The 16831-nt window shown below is 55.4% G+C and overlaps 1 protein-coding gene across 1 annotated transcript; it reads left to right on the forward strand.

Annotated features, from left to right (window-relative positions):
• Positions 1-8579: 8579 nt before the first annotated feature.
• ColSpa_09316 (protein ras-2) lies at positions 8580-9439 on the forward strand (the record flags this gene model as incomplete). Its single annotated transcript, XM_049275528.1, has 2 exons — positions 8580-8672; positions 8822-9439. The coding sequence occupies 2 exons, from the start codon at positions 8580-8582 to the stop codon at positions 9437-9439; spliced, it is 711 nt and encodes a 236-aa protein (XP_049131485.1).
• Positions 9440-16831: the final 7392 nt, after the last annotated feature.

Here is a 16831-nt window from a genome sequence, read left to right on the forward strand (position 1 = left end):
CCGGACCCGGTGGGGGGAGAGAGAGAGACGATCATCGAACGCCCATACCCCCTTCCGCCTCACCCAACCACATAGACCGGACCGTCCTTTTCGCAACGGGGATCCTGGCGTCCATCTACTAGTTCAAGTACAGAGGACCGGTTCAAAAGTTTTGGCCAGGCTCCCAAGTAGTTGTGGACCCGGAATTACTACTATACAAACCAGTACGAAATCTTATCAGAGGGGACAAGGATTAGTCCCTATTTATTTCTTTTTCAGGGCCATGTAGCCGCTGGATCGAAAGTATCACAGCGAATTAATCCGAATATCGTGTACCCTAGGTACTGATAGTGTTGGCGAGGTGATTCTGCACTTCACCCTGGCCAGAACCTTTGAACCGGTCCTCTGTAGTTCACCACTGTGTCGGAAACCCCTGCCGATAGAGCAAAAGCTAAAGAGGCGGGTCGACGATCATACCATCCGAGGCGGACGAAATGTAGCATTCTACCCACTCGAGATTGGGGACAGGTCCAAAAGCGAGGTGTATGAATTACGAGAGAATAGGAGTATTCTTACGTACGCAGATTACATTTGTTCATCTCCGTTTGACCAAGTTTCTGGTCGAAAGACCTGTTGCAGCACTAGATGAGCGAGGGGCGGTTGCCCCCCCTCTTCTACTCGTGCGGTAACGTTCTGGCCCCCTTGATGACATGTCCCGAGACCCAAGAGGAAGAGCGTCTTTGTCTTTGGAAACCTTCCGGTGAAGGGGTCTGTTTGGTTGTCTTCCGGCAGTTGAAGGGTGGCAGAAAGTCAATCAGAAACGTGGGAAGAACGCGGCTTGGCCCGAATGGGTGTGGCTCTGGGATCTGCGAGCTCAAGGAGCGGTAGGTGTGGTCAATCGTTTCCTTTTCCTCCCGTCTCGTTTCTTTTTCTCCTGCGCGGGCCGTTACACGGGCATAGCCGTGCCTGGTCATGACCTTATGACGTGGGCGGTCCCCTTCTTTGAAAACGTGTTTCGAGTTGAATGATGGCTGGACGAAAACTTCCATCCTCCGGAGGAGAATGATGAAACAGACAGGTCATATTCTCAAATGACCTGCTGTCACGCCAACGTCCAGGCGGCAAAGTTGAGAACCATTGTGAGTATTGCACTAAAACTTGGTAAGCTGCCCGTCAACCTCTCTTTTCATACCTTGCAACGGGGATGCAAGGCCATGATGCACCAGTGACTATGCCTTGTTCTTCGGCGGGCGTAAGGTTGATTGCTCTCGAAACACAACTGGCTGTCGGTCTTGGTAAGCGCCGGGCCACTCGAGCTCTTGATTTTGTCCGTCTCTTCGCTCAGGGGTATCGATGAAAGGGGTCTATAGAAGCGTTCCCGAACGTACAGGGCCTTGGTCGTCATAGAGGCGCATGGTAGGCGTCGATTGGATGTTGAGAATCGGCTCTTGAGAACCCCCACGACCTCGGATGGTCGTTGACCAACGCCCGTAGCACTGCGGCGTACCACTTTCGTAAAGGGCTGCGAGAGGTCGGCTCGGTCGGTCAAGCAGCCTTGGATTACTGGTTCACACATTGGCATGGTTGGAAGTTACCCAGCGACTCTGGCCGCGAGGAGGATATCTTTAGATCATCATGACCACAAGACCAGATCAGGTTGCATGGCGGGGAGATCTCCGATTGGACTAGCCCTGCTTGAGTTGTGTTTGCCTATTCAACGTGCGTAGAAAGACGTGGGAGTCGAGAGTGATTGATGCCCCCCTACTCATGCAGTGTGACGGCGCAGGCTCAGCATCAACCGCCCAGCTTGTACACCATTCCGAAGACAAAAACACCACTCCCGCTTGGCACGGCAAACAATATGGACTGCCATAGTGATTCGACTTGATGGTGTAACAACAACGGAATGAGTTGAGGGTTGGAGAACCGCGACTTGTTCAATGATCGTCTGTACCGCTGAAAGTTAGAATTGTGCGGAGAGTGACAACTATGGGCAAAGCAATCAACCGGTGTACACGACGCCTGACATCGCAAAATGGTTAAATAACGTTCAAAGGTCACAGGGGCTCTCCAGGGTATCATCTGAACGGACCAGACTCGGCTCACTTGCATATGGCCGTTCAAATCGTAAGACAGTAGATGGGAAAAGAAACAGTTTGCCTACGGATCTTGAAAGCGGAGCCCCAGAAACGAGGAAGCCAGAGAAAAAGAAAGCTGCTGTCGGCGCGCTACAACAATCGGCCTGTCGGATTGACATTTTTTCCACTCGTTGGCTGCTGTTTTTGATTGGACTCGACCGATCCAATCAAACTGGCTGGCCGTGATCGGTTCCGACGACGTGCCGTTCGAGGTAGCATATGACGAGGCTTCAAGTCTTGCATGTCAGTGAAGATTATAGAATGGAACGGCACCGGATGCTGACAACGGGGCTGTGAGAGGAGTCCATCCGCGTCCGGGTAACAGCTGACCAATGCAAGCGGAACGGGGCCGCGCCGCCGTGCCGCCGTCGCCGCCGGGAACTAACATGACGCGGCGAGCTGAGCACGTCAGGTGCGGAAGGCAAGAAGCGATAATCTCATGTGAGCCTCTTGCAGAGTCGCCCCGGAAGACTGGGTCGGACACGAGGTCGGTGAGACAACAGTGCGGCAAGGAAACGGGACAAGACATGACTGCTTGCGTTGTGTGTACAACTCTATCTCCATAGCATGCTGTTCCGGGGACGTTACGGCCGAAAGCGTAAATTGCGTGACGGGTAACCTTCGAGGCCGTCTCTAAAATAGAATAGCTGTGTTCTCTACGACTGAGCTTCGTCCCTGCATCAACGGGTTGGAAGCAAACACCCAAGGGGGCCGGCCTGATGACGTTGGACGAATTGGTCCAGGCGTCTGTCTCGTGATATCAAGCTGCTGCGGATGCTATTTGGCGAGGACCAAAACTGGTCCTGTTTGCAGAACGGGCCGCGGTCGCTGGTCGCGAGAATGGGCCGGATGAGCAAGCCGCAACCATTGCATGAACCAGGAAGAGCGAGCAAGGATACTGAAAGTTTTTACCCTCCCCCGGACCCTCGTTTCTCCTCCGAGAAAAATTTGACAGTCAATAGAAGAGACTGCCACCAGCCACCGGCAGGAAGAAGTTCGGGGGTGGCTCGGCCACGATAAAAACGGCGGTTTGGGGAAGGGATGGAGGGGTTCGAAGGCCGAAAGGTGGTTGGAGAATGTGGGCGGTAGTCATTAGTGGGTCCCTTCTGGATACCTCCGATTGGGCGATGCGGCCGGCACCGAGTGGAGTGTCGTTCCGGGATTGCCTTAGCGGTTCCCAGTCGTCATCCCATGCCCGGATCACCACTGCCTCAGGCCCTCCACACAAAAGATTGAGACGGAGAAAGGGAAAGAGCCGGAGACAAGGCGCGGACGGTGAAAAAAAAAAAAAAAAACCCTGGAGTCCAACCCTAGTAGCTCTGGCTAGCATTGCGGCATCTAGAGGTTCGGTCAGCACCTTGCTGGGCGATTGATCCGACTTGATGATGCGAGGGATAGCGGGCGGGTGGTCTGTGAGGTGCATGCATATTAAATAATTAGTGTCCATTGCGGGCATCGGTGGATAGCACTTGGGGGGGCTGCAAATCAATTGTCCAGTAAAAAGCCGCGTCCGGGACCGGGCTATGTGCAGTGGCATGAGCAGTGCGAGTGCGCTCCTGCGAACGAATGGTCAGCATCGTCGAGACAGGGCAGACAGGTGGATGGGAGAGCAGAGAAACGGGTTTTCTCTCTCTCTCTCTCTTTCTCTCTCCCCTTCTTTTCGCATTTGCATGAACGAAGGCGCACACGTACATTCCTAGCATATCACCTGTGCCGCAAGAGTTCGTGCACTGCCGGCTTCGGTTGCCTCTGATGCGGACGGCGGAGATGGTTCCGATAGAGACTAATGAAGCTGACATTACTGCTCGATCCATACCATTCAGTAGCCGACGGGCGCGTTTACAGTCCACAATGAAATCCAATCGACAGCTCGCCCAGACGGTTCAGAGATGAAGCTTGCAAAGCTGGGGTAGCTACCGTTGGCAGGGAGAAGCTGGGGTCGTTAGGGCAGATCACACCAGCAAGCAACTGCTGAAGCGGCCGCGGTGGGTGGCTGATGGATTTGGAAGAGCCAAATTGGCCTGGATCTTGGTCCAGAATTTTTCTGTTTCTCAGCCGCCGGTTGTTGATGGCATATTTGCCGGTGCTGCCCTGATTCGAGGCCCAGCTCCGAGCCCACATCGGCGGCAGCTCTAGCTCCTCCGTCGTTGCCTCACCAGCCATTGACCGGCTTGGGGGAGTGCGGGTCGGATACAGATACCAGACGCGGGCAAGTAAGGTTAATGTCCGCGGATGGCCGAGCTCGGGCACTGCCAAATCAGACGCTCGAAGTAGGTAGTGTATGCGTAGCTGCAGCTGCCAGGCGTGTCTGGCAGACCACAAGTGCACGGCAGGCAGGAATTGACTCGGCATGAGGTAGCTCGAGTTGTGGCTTGTTGGTTGGATGGACTCTACAAGGGAGTCAAGTCATTCAACGGCAGCGTCAACTCGAGAGGGAAGCGCCTGGTCGACCGAGTGGAAACTCTTCCAAGTCAGGTAGAAAAGGTACTTTGTCCAGCTTGTACCAAAACAGTGTCGTGTGGGACCATGGGATTGCATTGGCATAGAGCAGCAGACGCTAACGCAGGGCTTGCTGTTGGAAAGAAGAAAGAAAAAGAAGGGGGAACCCCCTCCCCAAACAACCAATAACATCCTGACAAAGATCATAAAGACATCGCCATACGAGCATCGGCCATCCTGACGGGTGTGAGATACGGATACCTTCTACCAGGATTGTTCAACCGGCCTCATTCGCGAAGAAGGGAACGAACTGCCGCGGATGGACCGCCTCTAGTGAGACCAACTTTGTTTCCCTGTATCACGCGAAGAGGTGTGGCGGGCGGGCCTTGGGACAAGCAGAGCGCGAGAAGGGAAGGAGGCCAGAACGGAAGGAAACCAGTTCGGACGTTCTGCAGTCCCGTCAGTCTCGAGGGAAAAGGGCGTGTGTGTGTGTGTGTGTGTGATGGTGGGGGTGGTAGTGGTGGTGTGTGCGAGAGAGAGGGAGAGGGGGAGGGAGAGAGAGAGAGAGAGCGACTGCGTGCAAGTGTGCACGCGGGAAGATGGGCGGCTGCGTCACCACGGGTTGTGTCAATTGAGGCTGCCTGTCAATTGGGGCCCCAAACCGGCCCGTTCGTCAGGACAGTGGCGCTAATGTGGGAGGAATTAGGGAACATGCAGCTCGCAACCCGCAGCTGCAGTTCAAGCCAAGCCGGCGTGGTGCTGTTGCAGTCCTGTCAAGACAAACGTCACCTTGCACGAGGCAGGGAACCCCCTCAAAAAGCCTGTGAGACGCCGTCTTTCTCTGGAGAGAGGATCCGTAAGTAAGGCAAGGCATAGCATGGCATGTCCGAGCGGTACACTAGGTAGGGTCTGGTATCCCCGTTGCCAGAGCCCATATCCCGTATCCGCCGAGTCCACAGCATGTGCGGATGCATCCATCCTCTGAGCCTCTTTTTGACAGCTTTGCTTGGGGGCTGAGGCCTGTACCGTACTGGTAGCAGCACGGGCGGACACCATGTGCGTGTGGAATGGAATGGGATGTTGGACGTGGGCTTTGACTCGCTTGGTGTGGCTGTGGAAGGATTGGGTTGGCGATATTCGTTCACGTGCTGCCATTCCACAGGGTGCCTCAGCCACTGGGTTTGGCGGCGGCGATTGCTTGTCGTGGTTTCAAGCTCGCAGAAACTAAAACACATGCACACACACACATGCGCACACACACACACACACACGCGCGCGCGCACGCGTACGTCTAGCTATCAAGCTGTGACGTGCTAGAAGTACCTTCTTATTGGGGTGAAGTGCCTCCAGGCCCGAAAGATATGGGGAGGAGCCAAAAGGGAAGCAGGCGGGTGAGGAAGACAGGCACATGCACCTTCTCCCTTTCGTTTGTTCCGACCGTGGCTGCTTCGTACCTTGGATAGATAGTGAGGAAGTAGCAGGTCCAGGTGGAGTTGTCGAGGAGTTCCACGCAAGGTGTTCCTTCTCGTCGAATGCAACCGTATGCTGCATCCTCAATTTCAGCAAATCGATCCCCTTCGCCCGTCGCCCGGCACCACGCGGACGAAAACAACAAGAAGAAATAAAACCACCGCCTCGAAACTTCCCCACGTCCCTCTACCATGGGAACCAAGACAACCAACAAATACAAGAGAATAAATAGATAACGATCAATGACCCAAAATAAAAATTAAAATAAAAAAAAAGTAATGACTAATCAACTACGTTGCATTGAAGCCGGCCGCCTTTTCATGTTGATGTTTGCCCAAGCAAGCCCGACTCTGTGTGTCTTGGATGTCGTTTTATATCATATGCGAATACGCCCCGCGCATTCCGGCACATCTCTCCATGACCTTACTGTGCCATTCTCGTCTCGTCGGATCCAGCCAACTCAAGGTTCAATGGGCTAAGATCCCGTTCGGATTTCCTCAGAATCCCTCCTCTTCTCTTTTCTTCTGCAGAGGGACACACTGTCGGCAGGTACGTTTGCGCACGCATTCCTGTCACCCTCACTCCCGCATTCTTCTCCTCACTTTGCCAATTACCTTGTGCTGGACCGAGCGCACGCCAACCAGCGTTGTGCTGGTTTCCCGTCACCGGCCACCGGCTTCATCCTTGATCACTGCCCCTCCTACCCCGTTGATTGCCCTGCTGCTTTGTCCTTTCCCCTCCAGTCGTCGATACAGCTCAAATCCACTTTCGTCAGCGTCCTCTTCTTCACCGAGTCTAGCCCGCCCTTTCGCAACCCCCCCTCGCCGCCACCGCTTGGGAGTCTCTCCTGACATCGGCTGTTATCTGCTGCTCAAATCCCATCGCCATCCATTGAAGAGGAGCATTACGAGACTCTGCAATTAGTTCCGACCGACGTCTCACGACGAACTGAGCCCGACCACACTCTTTCCTCGTGTCCGCATCTCGGAGGGGGACGACGTCGCCGGCACCGTCATAATCATATCTCGGTCCTCACCCTGCCTTAACCCCCATACTTCTCTCCCTGGACCTGCCTTAACCTCTGGGTAAGGAACCCCGTACCGACTGACCGATTCATCAAGGCCGGGCCACGGCAATCCTGTACTGTGCGCTACCTTACTGCGGACGCGCAGCACACTCACACACACTCATACAACAACCAGGTACGTCCTCCGACAAGACACCACCACAAACAAGCCAGGTATCCTACCCTGCCTTACTGCATGCGTACGCTACCTCGCGGATACGTACCGCGCTGCTCTGGGACGCACTGCACATCTGCTTCGCTCTGTTCTCTGCTCTGGTACCAACAATCCCCAACCTGCTGGGATTGGAACTGCTTGCTGGCATGTCTCCAATCCGTTCCTACACCCCTGTCCCCTTGTCGACCCCCCTCCCCTCCCACTCAGTCCCCTTCCCCGTCCCATCCCGGACAGCCCAAGTCACCGCGGATACACAACTGGGTGGCTCGGGTTGGCGCGTGGAGGTAGCGAGGGTTGACAGCCTCTCAGGAGAGGAGCAGGCTAGCCAACAGTCGGCTGTGCGCCTCCGCTCCGCTTCGCCTTTATCCCGGTATCATCCTTCTCCCTAACCCAAGCATCTAACACAAGCCCAGGTCCCAAGCTAGACCCGCCAACCCAGTCATTGCCTGCTGCCATTCTCCACCTCGCTCACATTTTACCCATCCCAAAAGACGAGAGAGACAAGAACACACGACAGACGAAGAGGGAAAAAAAGAGACACCGAACAAGAAGCCTTGCAGAGCGAGAGGGAAAGAGAGAAAAGGAGAGACCGAGAGATCGAGAGACAGCAAGCCTACCGACACAGCGACACACCATTCGCTTTCTTGCATCGTCCTCGCATCGGTTCGCGCACCCGCGACTACCTATCCGCCAACCTGCCAGTTGCCAGGCAAGCCTAGCCCACCAGACAGAACCAAGCCCAGCTAGCCCGCCGACCGCCCGCCCACCTCGAGTCCCCCCCCTCCCTGGTCACAGTGCTGCGTAGCTGCTTCTGCTGCCGCCGCTACTGATACTACCGCTGCTGCTGCTACTACTACGTACTGGCTGTCGGGTCCAGTCCGGTCGATCCAATCCACCAGTCTGCTGAGGAGAGTCCACTGCCCATGTCCAGGGCTCGGGCTCCAAAATCCAACAAGATTTGGGCTGCTACCTCACTCCCAACTTCCTACAGCCACCACCTTGGCCTCCACTACCACTCGCTACCTGCCTACCTACCAACCTTAGGTTCCTAACCTTTTTTACCTTGCATATCCTATCATCGCTTCTCGACTGGCGTTCGTCGTCCTTTCCTCCACCACCACCACCTTCACAACCACCACCATCGACGAACCACCACCCCCTCCGATCCGCCCCCGCGAATCGTCTCCTCAATCTCTGCCTCGCTTGACCTTCGCCTTCTCATCATCAACCTAGCGAGTTGATTCTCCAACGATTTTTCGATTGCAGTCCCATCGTCGTTCGTCTCCGATAGTCACCCATCATGGCGGGAAAAATGGTGCTGTACAAGTTGGTGGTCCTAGGCGACGGCGGCGTGGGGAAGACCGCTTTGACAATCCAGCTCTGCCTGCAACACTTCGTGGAAACCGTAAGTCGCCGCTCCCAACCCGTACTGCGCTGCATCGCATCACCACTCTTGCCCTCACCGTCGGCCTTCCGGTCGTCCCCTCATCCACCCTTCCCCGCCACTGTCGCCGCCAAGAGCCACCCGCTGACCGTGCTTTTCCCCGAAAATAGTACGACCCCACGATTGAGGACTCCTACCGTAAGCAAGTCGTGATTGACGGGCAAGCATGCATGCTCGAAGTCCTCGATACCGCCGGCCAAGAAGAGTACACAGCCCTTCGAGATCAATGGATTCGCGACGGAGAAGGCTTTGTCCTTGTCTACAGCATTTCATCACGGTCGTCCTTTTCACGGATCAAGCGGTTTCACCATCAGATCCAGCGAGTCAAGGAATCATGTGCATCCTCACCGTCATACCCGGGCTCGCCCATCTCGGCAGCCAGCCCACAAGCGCCAGTGCCCATTATGCTTGTCGGCAACAAGAGCGACAGAGTCACCGAGAGAGAAGTGTCGACACAAGAAGGACATGCTCTGGCCCGCGAGCTCGGCTGCGAGTTTGTCGAGGCGTCGGCCAAGAACTGCATAAACGTCGAGAAGGCCTTCTACGACGTTGTCAGAATACTTCGGAGGCAGCGCCAGGCAGCCTCGCGGCCCCAACCCGGCGGACGGAGCAGCACTCGGCCAAGCAACGGCGACGCTGGTGCGAGATACGACGATAAGGAAGGTGGCGACCGCTATCGCCGCAAAGTGGGCAGAAGAGAAGGCAAGAGTAAATGTGTCGTCTTGTGAGCTCGCCCCGCAACATCGACCTGTTTTCCATCCTTATCGACGGACTTGCTTGGATCCACGGCCGTAGCCCCGATCCTTTCGATTCGCAAATCCGACGGGCCCACTGCCGCGAGGCACAAGCATTTCACACGTCACGACTTGATGATTGCCAGCATTAGAGAAGCGCTGGCAAAGGCCGCCACGGCCACGACTATTGGACGCACGAGATTTCGAGTTCTGCTTTGAAGACGATTCGGACATTTCCCCACGTCATGGATGAACAACCAGCTCCCCATTGGGCGAACGGCGCAAGAAAAGAGAGGCATATTTCTGGGGCGTAGGTTTCTTGAGATTCAATCAACCTCTGGGCAGACTGGGAGTTGTTCACACATTTTTTTTGTTCATTCCGAAACACATGAGGGCAAGCTGGCGGTGTTATAGGAGTCTTTCCTGCGGGCCTTTTTTAACGTCTAGTCGGTCGCAAAAGAAAATGATGCCACGTATCTGCCAACTTCCAGTCCCCCCGGGTTGTTCATATGCTGTGGTTTGGATTCTCCACATGGACCATTTATATTCGCGCTCGACGGGCAGAGAGAGGGAGTGTGAGAGGGAGGACCTATTACCTATGGGAAGATATGCTGAAGACTGCGGGAGGAGGGGGGGGAGCAAGCACTAATCTGTGTATACCAAACGACCCTTGTTTTCTTGGCCATGGTTCCGTCGCCAGAAGGAGTTCTTTTGTTGGGAGGCACCACATTGAGATGTTGACCCCCATGTGGGATGTAGCTAGACATCCGGGATAGGCAGACTTCTTTCTCATTGAATCTACGTTATCCGTCCACCGTCCGTTTTTGATTCCCTGATTTGCCGTTGCGCCGCGCCGTGCCGGGAAACGTTACTCCAAGCGGGCATTTCAATCGGTGGATGCAGCACTGGGAAGAGAAGATCATGTATGCATCGGGGAAAGCTACGTCGCATCTCGGAAAGTATGTCGATTTTCTGGAAGAATTGAGGGGAGAGATTTTGGGGGCAGCTGGACGGGGGAGGGGGAAGGAGCGCAAGGTAAGCTGCGCCGGTCTCTCCCGCGCGTACCCCGCGATTTCCGCTCTCTCGGGACATATTCACCACGAAGATGGGGGGGGGTTCAATCTTGCAGGCTTCGACAACAGGGTCTGTAGGTACGGTAGCGAGGCCCAGCAAGCATAGGGGAAAAGAAGTCGAGGAAAAAGCAACGACGCAGCGGCACGCAATGGATGGCATGGCAATGGCATGGCAAGGCAAGGTAAGGGGCCAAGACGCGAAGGTTCTGACGGACATACCGGTCAGCCGGGGCGGAAGATAGAGGGGAGGGGGGAAGCAGAGACCGCGATGTGGTCCGCGTCCTCCCGAAGTGATGGACGAGGTTTACGTTGGGGTAGAAAAGAAAAGAAAAAAAAGTCCCCGGGGAACGGGGATGGATGGGCAGAACGCGGAAGCTTGGTAATGAGTGCGTAAGTAGAAGCTCTTCCATCTATCGGGGGCGCGGCGGGCGTGTGTAGCTTATGCGCTCCCTGGATGATGGATGATGGGCGATGGGAAGGGATTCCATGAGGAGGAGGAGGAGGAGGAGGAGGCCGACGACGACGACGGCGACGAAGACAACGGGATCGGACCGGTCTAGAACACCGGCACAGACCTGTTTCGGCCGTCTTGTCACGTAATTTTTCGACTAGTCTTGCAGTCTACCTCTTACCCCAGGATCCTCAGGCGGAGGGACAAGGTGGTTTGTATAGCGTCGCGTTTGGCCTTCGTTTCCCCCCCTCTGGACGGGCTTTTCGAGGGGAGCGAGGTGAGGGCAGAGATAAGGAAACGGGTGGTGGTTTGAGGGCTGTTTCGGCTAGCGGGCTTTGGGGCGGAAGGACGGCGTTTGTCTTTGAACCGGGCATGACTGAAAGACACGGCTGCGTTTAGGGCGTCGTAGCCAGACGGAGAGGCTAGCAGAAGAGAGAGAGAGAGAGCACTGAGCATCGAGCATCGAGCGTCGAGCGGACGCGGTCCCGGCCAATGTGGCTTGAACCGGGGGTTGGCGTCGGAACGACTGTGCGACGAATGGTTTGGTGATTGGTATCATGAAGAATGGCATTGTGTGTCCCTCGAAGCGTTGCAGCATCTTGGGGGTACATGACAGGTACAGGCACATGCTTGTCCGGTTCCGCACGTTTGTTGTTAGTAGGGACGACAGAGTCCCGATGGAGCATGAGGAGGAAAATCGTTTGGTTGTCATTCGCGGGACGGGGGAGCTTGTCCGAGAGGGGGGCTGTGCCTTGTGTTGTTTGTTTTTTGGCGCCGATATGGGCAGGCTGCTTCTTGGTTTTGCCCGGGTGGTGACGCTACTCCAACGCGCCCCGGGGAAAGGGTCCAGCAGGTTGCGGAGGCTAAGGTAGCGTGGTGTGGTGTAGTATAGCTTGCCTGTCGCGACTAGCGACGAACAATGCGTCTGCCGTGGAGGTAAGAGGGTGTTGGAGACAAGCGAGAGAGAGAAAGAGAAAGAGAGCTTTGGAGTTCTGCCCCATGTACGCAGTCCAAGAGAAATTGCGGATTGGTGACGGCGGTCTAATCCTGGATGTGGTTACTTTTCTCCTTTATTCGTTTGTTAGTTCGTGGGAGACTGTGTCAGGTCCTCTTGGGCTGTCAAGTGTGAGTGGAGGAGATAGCAATGGAAGCGCTCTAGTGCCGATGGGGGGGGGGAGGGGAGAGTGTTGGAGAAGCTGTTGATCTTTACTTTGATGTTTGCTGCTTCACCAGACCCTAAGGAAGCCTTTGGAGACTAGTTGCCATTGGTGCCGGATGGGAGGGGAAGAGTTGGAGATGGACGTTTCGCGCGTGCACGTTAGGCTTGGCGCCGGGGTGTCTATCTGGCTGCCTGGTTGCGAGAGCCGAGGGGTGCGTATTTGTCTATATGCCTGTGTGTGGTGTGGTGGTGGTGGTCCTTGGATTACAAGACATCACGACTGAAGATGCCCGCGGGTAGGGGAGTTTGGATGGCGGTTTGCTTTTTCGTGATAGGGCGGCTCCAGCCGCTGAGGGATCTTTCCCCTCCCCTTCCTCTGCTTCGAAACCGGACCACCCATGCTTGCATATGTGCAGAACGCCCTTCTCTGCCCTCTGACAGAGGCAGGAAGGGGTTGGCAGGAAAACTTGGTTATTCTGGTTACCTAGGGCTCATGAGACTCTTTGGGCGAGTTGGTCACCAGGATCCGGGAGAGGTTTGTTCTATTCGGCGTCAAGATGACGACGCTGGTAACGGGAAAACAGTGCATGTATGAGCTTGTCGAAAGATCGGCGTCGTTTAGTCGAGGCTGGCTGGGCTTTTCGTATCAGGGACCAAAGGTGGTGATGCTAGGTCAGTTCGGTTAGGAAGCAGGCATGATCACATTAAACAACTCTGGGCAAAAAGCATAATGCGAGATGGGATGGTTCCTGTCGCCCTACCGCGACAAAGTTCCTGTTGCCCCAAACTTTTTTTCTTCGATCCCTCCTCCGATATTTTTGATTGGTATTTTTTTTATTTTTTTGCCTTCAGGATCCGGCTTTCTTCCCGAATCTGATGTCATAACACGTAACACGAGGTTATTGCGACAATGCTCTATCCTCCAAGTTGGGGGATGCTTGGTCCTCGGAAGAATGAGGTTCCTCCAGGATGAGATGCTGCAGGAGGCGGTCGGAATCGCAGCGTGCTAGCCAGCCGACTTGACTCCGGCGATGTGGCTGGCAGGAGGTCGACGATTCGCCGTGCGCCGATCCCTTCAGATGCCAATGGGCACTGATACATCGACGTTGAACGTCGTCGAGGGCAGAAGCCTCGGGCTAACATTGGCGTGTGCTTCGATCGTCGAGCAGGCGCAACCAGTGGACCTCGGAGCATGAGCGTACCATTGTTCAACGACACCTTCTTTCCTCTTTCTCCGGGAACCCTGTATCCTGAGGTGTTCCCCAACAACGGAACGGTTTCCTTGCATCACATTACTGCTTGCCTGCATTGCAATCCCCCTCCGTTGGTCAACGGCACCTGTTTTGTGTCTTGTCGCCCCCGTCTTTGCCCTCGCGCTGCTCCTCTCAGGCTGCCATATGTCGTTCCTCCCGAGGTCGACGTTGACAGGAGGTACTGGGCTTGTGGGTCGCCTCTCAAAACCCCTCACCTCGAACACGGACCTGTTTTTTTCACAACATTTCCCGCTGTTCTCTTTCGGCAAGGACGTGACGGAAAGAGAGGGGGCAATGGACGAATATTGACCCATAGGCAAGCAGGTCAGTCAGTCAGTGTACCAAGGGTTCCCCTCTCATGCCGGCACTCCTGAGGTAGGGAGGGGCACGTTTGGTGCTCCATGCCAGCATGCAAAGCGCATTTACTGGAGACGTTGATCAGGAAAGAGAGAAAAAAAAAAGGGCCCTTCTTCCCTAACGGGCTATGGCGGAGTCGTGAATGACATTTTGTGGAGGACAGGCGCCGCGCAGACCTCACGCACGCACGCAAACACACACACACAGCACTCAAACGCGACTCAAGACCCTGCTGGCAAGTTCCGAGTGCTCTGTTGACGAGGAGGAGGAGGAGGGCTAAGGATGCTAGCTCCTTGGTTGGTCGGCTCCCAAGGAAAGCTTCCACGAAATTGGTGGCGTTTCTTCCCGAGATTTTGACACGTAACCCTCGGACTCAACGGAACAAACCTGCTCTCCGTATATGCGAATCCCTCGGGACCGCAGAGGCGGAGAAGGAGGTCGATTTTTCCATTAGCAGGATAATCGGAGGGGCCCCAAGGGCAGCGACGAAGATGGCAGAGCATAATCAAAAAGACTCAAGGCCGAGAGAGACAGAGGAAGTCCGAGCCACGAACACGGGAGCTGAAGCCGTCATGGTGTCCGTGCATCCGGAGGAGGGGCCGGCGCCATTTGACAGTCTCTGGGTCCCTGATCTTGTTTCTCGACACTGTCTTCTTCCTGGCCGAGGGGAGGATGAATGGTTGGGGCCGGCAGAGTCACATTCCCTCAAGCAACACAGGAGATATGCACTTCGTGTTTTCTGGCTTGTCGTCAGCCAACGGCACACACACCATCCTCGTCTCCCCCGGTCTCATGCCGTTCCGAGGAGGGGGGCAGTGCTCCATCGGGTAAAGGAGCGGGAGGTGATGTACTGCTGCTGCTGCTGCTACTGCTGCAAGTTGACATCGGTGGGGGAGGGTTTGGCCAGGGCGGAGATGCAGGTAAGGGCCGGCCCCATTCGGTAAGAATCCCGCCGAAAACCACCGGTTCGGGATAACTGAGGTGAGTTAAAGGTGAGAGGTCGGTGTAGGATAGGGAGGTGATCGGCAACAGCCACGCCGAACCTCTCGCCTGTTCACTAATGAAGCAAGGTGGGGGAAAAACGAAGTCTGCCCAGACAGGGGGATCGACCTCGATCTTCGAAACCAACGTCCCGCGGCACAAGCTCGTCCTTGCCGTCCAATCCGCCTTGTCCACTGTCCATTCCCTTGGATCTTTCCATTCCTCCGCAGGGTGTCATTGAGGAGATGGAGCTCTTTCCTGGGCAATATCATAGGCCGGGGCCGGTTTGGGCTGTTGGCCTGATAAGATTTTTGACGTAACGGACCGACTACGGTACAGGGCCAGGTAGGCAAAAAGGAACAAGACCAGAACTAGGGGTCCTGGGTCATTTCGTTGAAGAACCCAAGAGCCAAAAGAGCCCGGCCCAGGTTACGTTGCACCGCATCTCGCTTCGAATGCGTGATCTTCGGAGTTCAAGTCACTTTACAGCTTTCTCTCCAGGTCGTCGCAGAACTGGTTTGTCCCACGCAAAGAGGGCCCTTTGGAAGAAGATAAGAAAAAAAGAGACATTGCCAATGTATTTGGCGCGACGGGGCCTGCTCAAATGTCTGCAGATCACCGGCAGGTGAGAGACCGTGAGAGAACCTCTGGGTCTCAGTATGTGTCCCGCTTTTGGGATTCCTGGTCGACAGAATACCGCACCGACGATTATCAGGTGAGAAGAACTGACGATCGACATCTAGACCGATGCCTATTTTCTCTTTTCCCCAGTCCTTTGCGACCTTGGTTATCGCCCAATTTGGCCCCGGCCGCCGTCCATCTCGGATCCCAAGAAGACTAGTCGGCCCCCCGTAAGTCGACATTGTAGACGCAATATTGAGTGATTTTCTTTTTTCTTCCTTCACCTCCGCTCCACGCACAAAAGCTTAGGGAACCCTTTTGGCCTTTTGAATCGCAGGCCCCGATGTGGAAGGTGGTTCGCACGCTCGTCCACACGCTCATACCATAGGTAGCAGCAACAGCAAGTCCAGCCGGGGGGTGCCTCTGGATTTCCGCTCTTGTAAGGATTCCGAGTCAGTACCCTTGTTCGCACTCGACGCGGCTTCTCTATTTCCTTTTTTTTGCTGTTTTTTTTGTGGAAAGGGAACGCGGGATGGACGATGGACCTATTGCACTCCCGGGGACTTCCACTGTCTTCACCCGGAGGCCGAAGGGAGGTCCCGATCCATGTGCGCGTCCTCTTACTACGGTTTTCGGACGGAGCCTGCCAATCACCGCCCTCGGGGCTTGATCCGGTCGCACAGAGTTTGGGACGGATCTGGTCACGAAAACAGTGACGGGCGTCGGCGACGACGGCGGATCTCTCCCCGGGCCTCGCCAAGTTTTTTTTTTCTTGCAGAGAAGGGGAAGGGAGCTGGACTGTTGCTCTGAGATCCTTCCTCCCCCCTTCTGCCCCCGGCTTTTGGGGCCTTGAAAGTTGGGTCTATAGTTCCTAGCTGCTGCTAAAGCTGCTGTTGTTGCCCCGATCCCACCATACCAAGACCCCAGATGCCGAAAGAGCGGAACTGACGAACAAGACTTTGATCACATATCGGTTCGGGGGGGGCACAAAGATTACCCAACGGGTGCTTCTCGTGGAACCCGGACGGCGAGGTTGGAACATTGTCTCACTCCAATCGATGGGAACCAATTGCCCACGGTTTCTGGGCTGCTAGTCTGAACTCAAATCGAACGGTATTGAATCCCACGCCTCCCCTTACACAGTCCGGCTAGATATCGTCAGCGTCAGCAAACGAGGAGGCTCGTGATATCATGTAAAGATTTACGTATCGTTTATGAGCCCGCAACTTGGCTCACCGAGAGGACGGTCGCACCATTGAGGGATCATCCCACGTGGGGGGTTGCCAGGGTTGCTGGAGCTTCGTAGGGTGCACAAGGATAAGCTCCTGGGAGGAAGAGGTACAGAGGATGTCGGGAGCGCGCCCGTCCGGCTGGTTACATCTTGTTCGCCAAGAGACGAGCGGGCAAGGCCGAAGTGCCGCAACTAGACACCGAGAGGGTGTGATGTGATGCGTGGTGCCTAAGACAAGCTTCAACGGTGCCAGAGGGCCT

Source organism: Colletotrichum spaethianum (genome assembly GCF_022836535.1).
Source record: "Colletotrichum spaethianum MAFF 239500 DNA, contig27, whole genome shotgun sequence".
NCBI lineage: Eukaryota > Fungi > Ascomycota > Sordariomycetes > Glomerellales > Glomerellaceae > Colletotrichum > Colletotrichum spaethianum.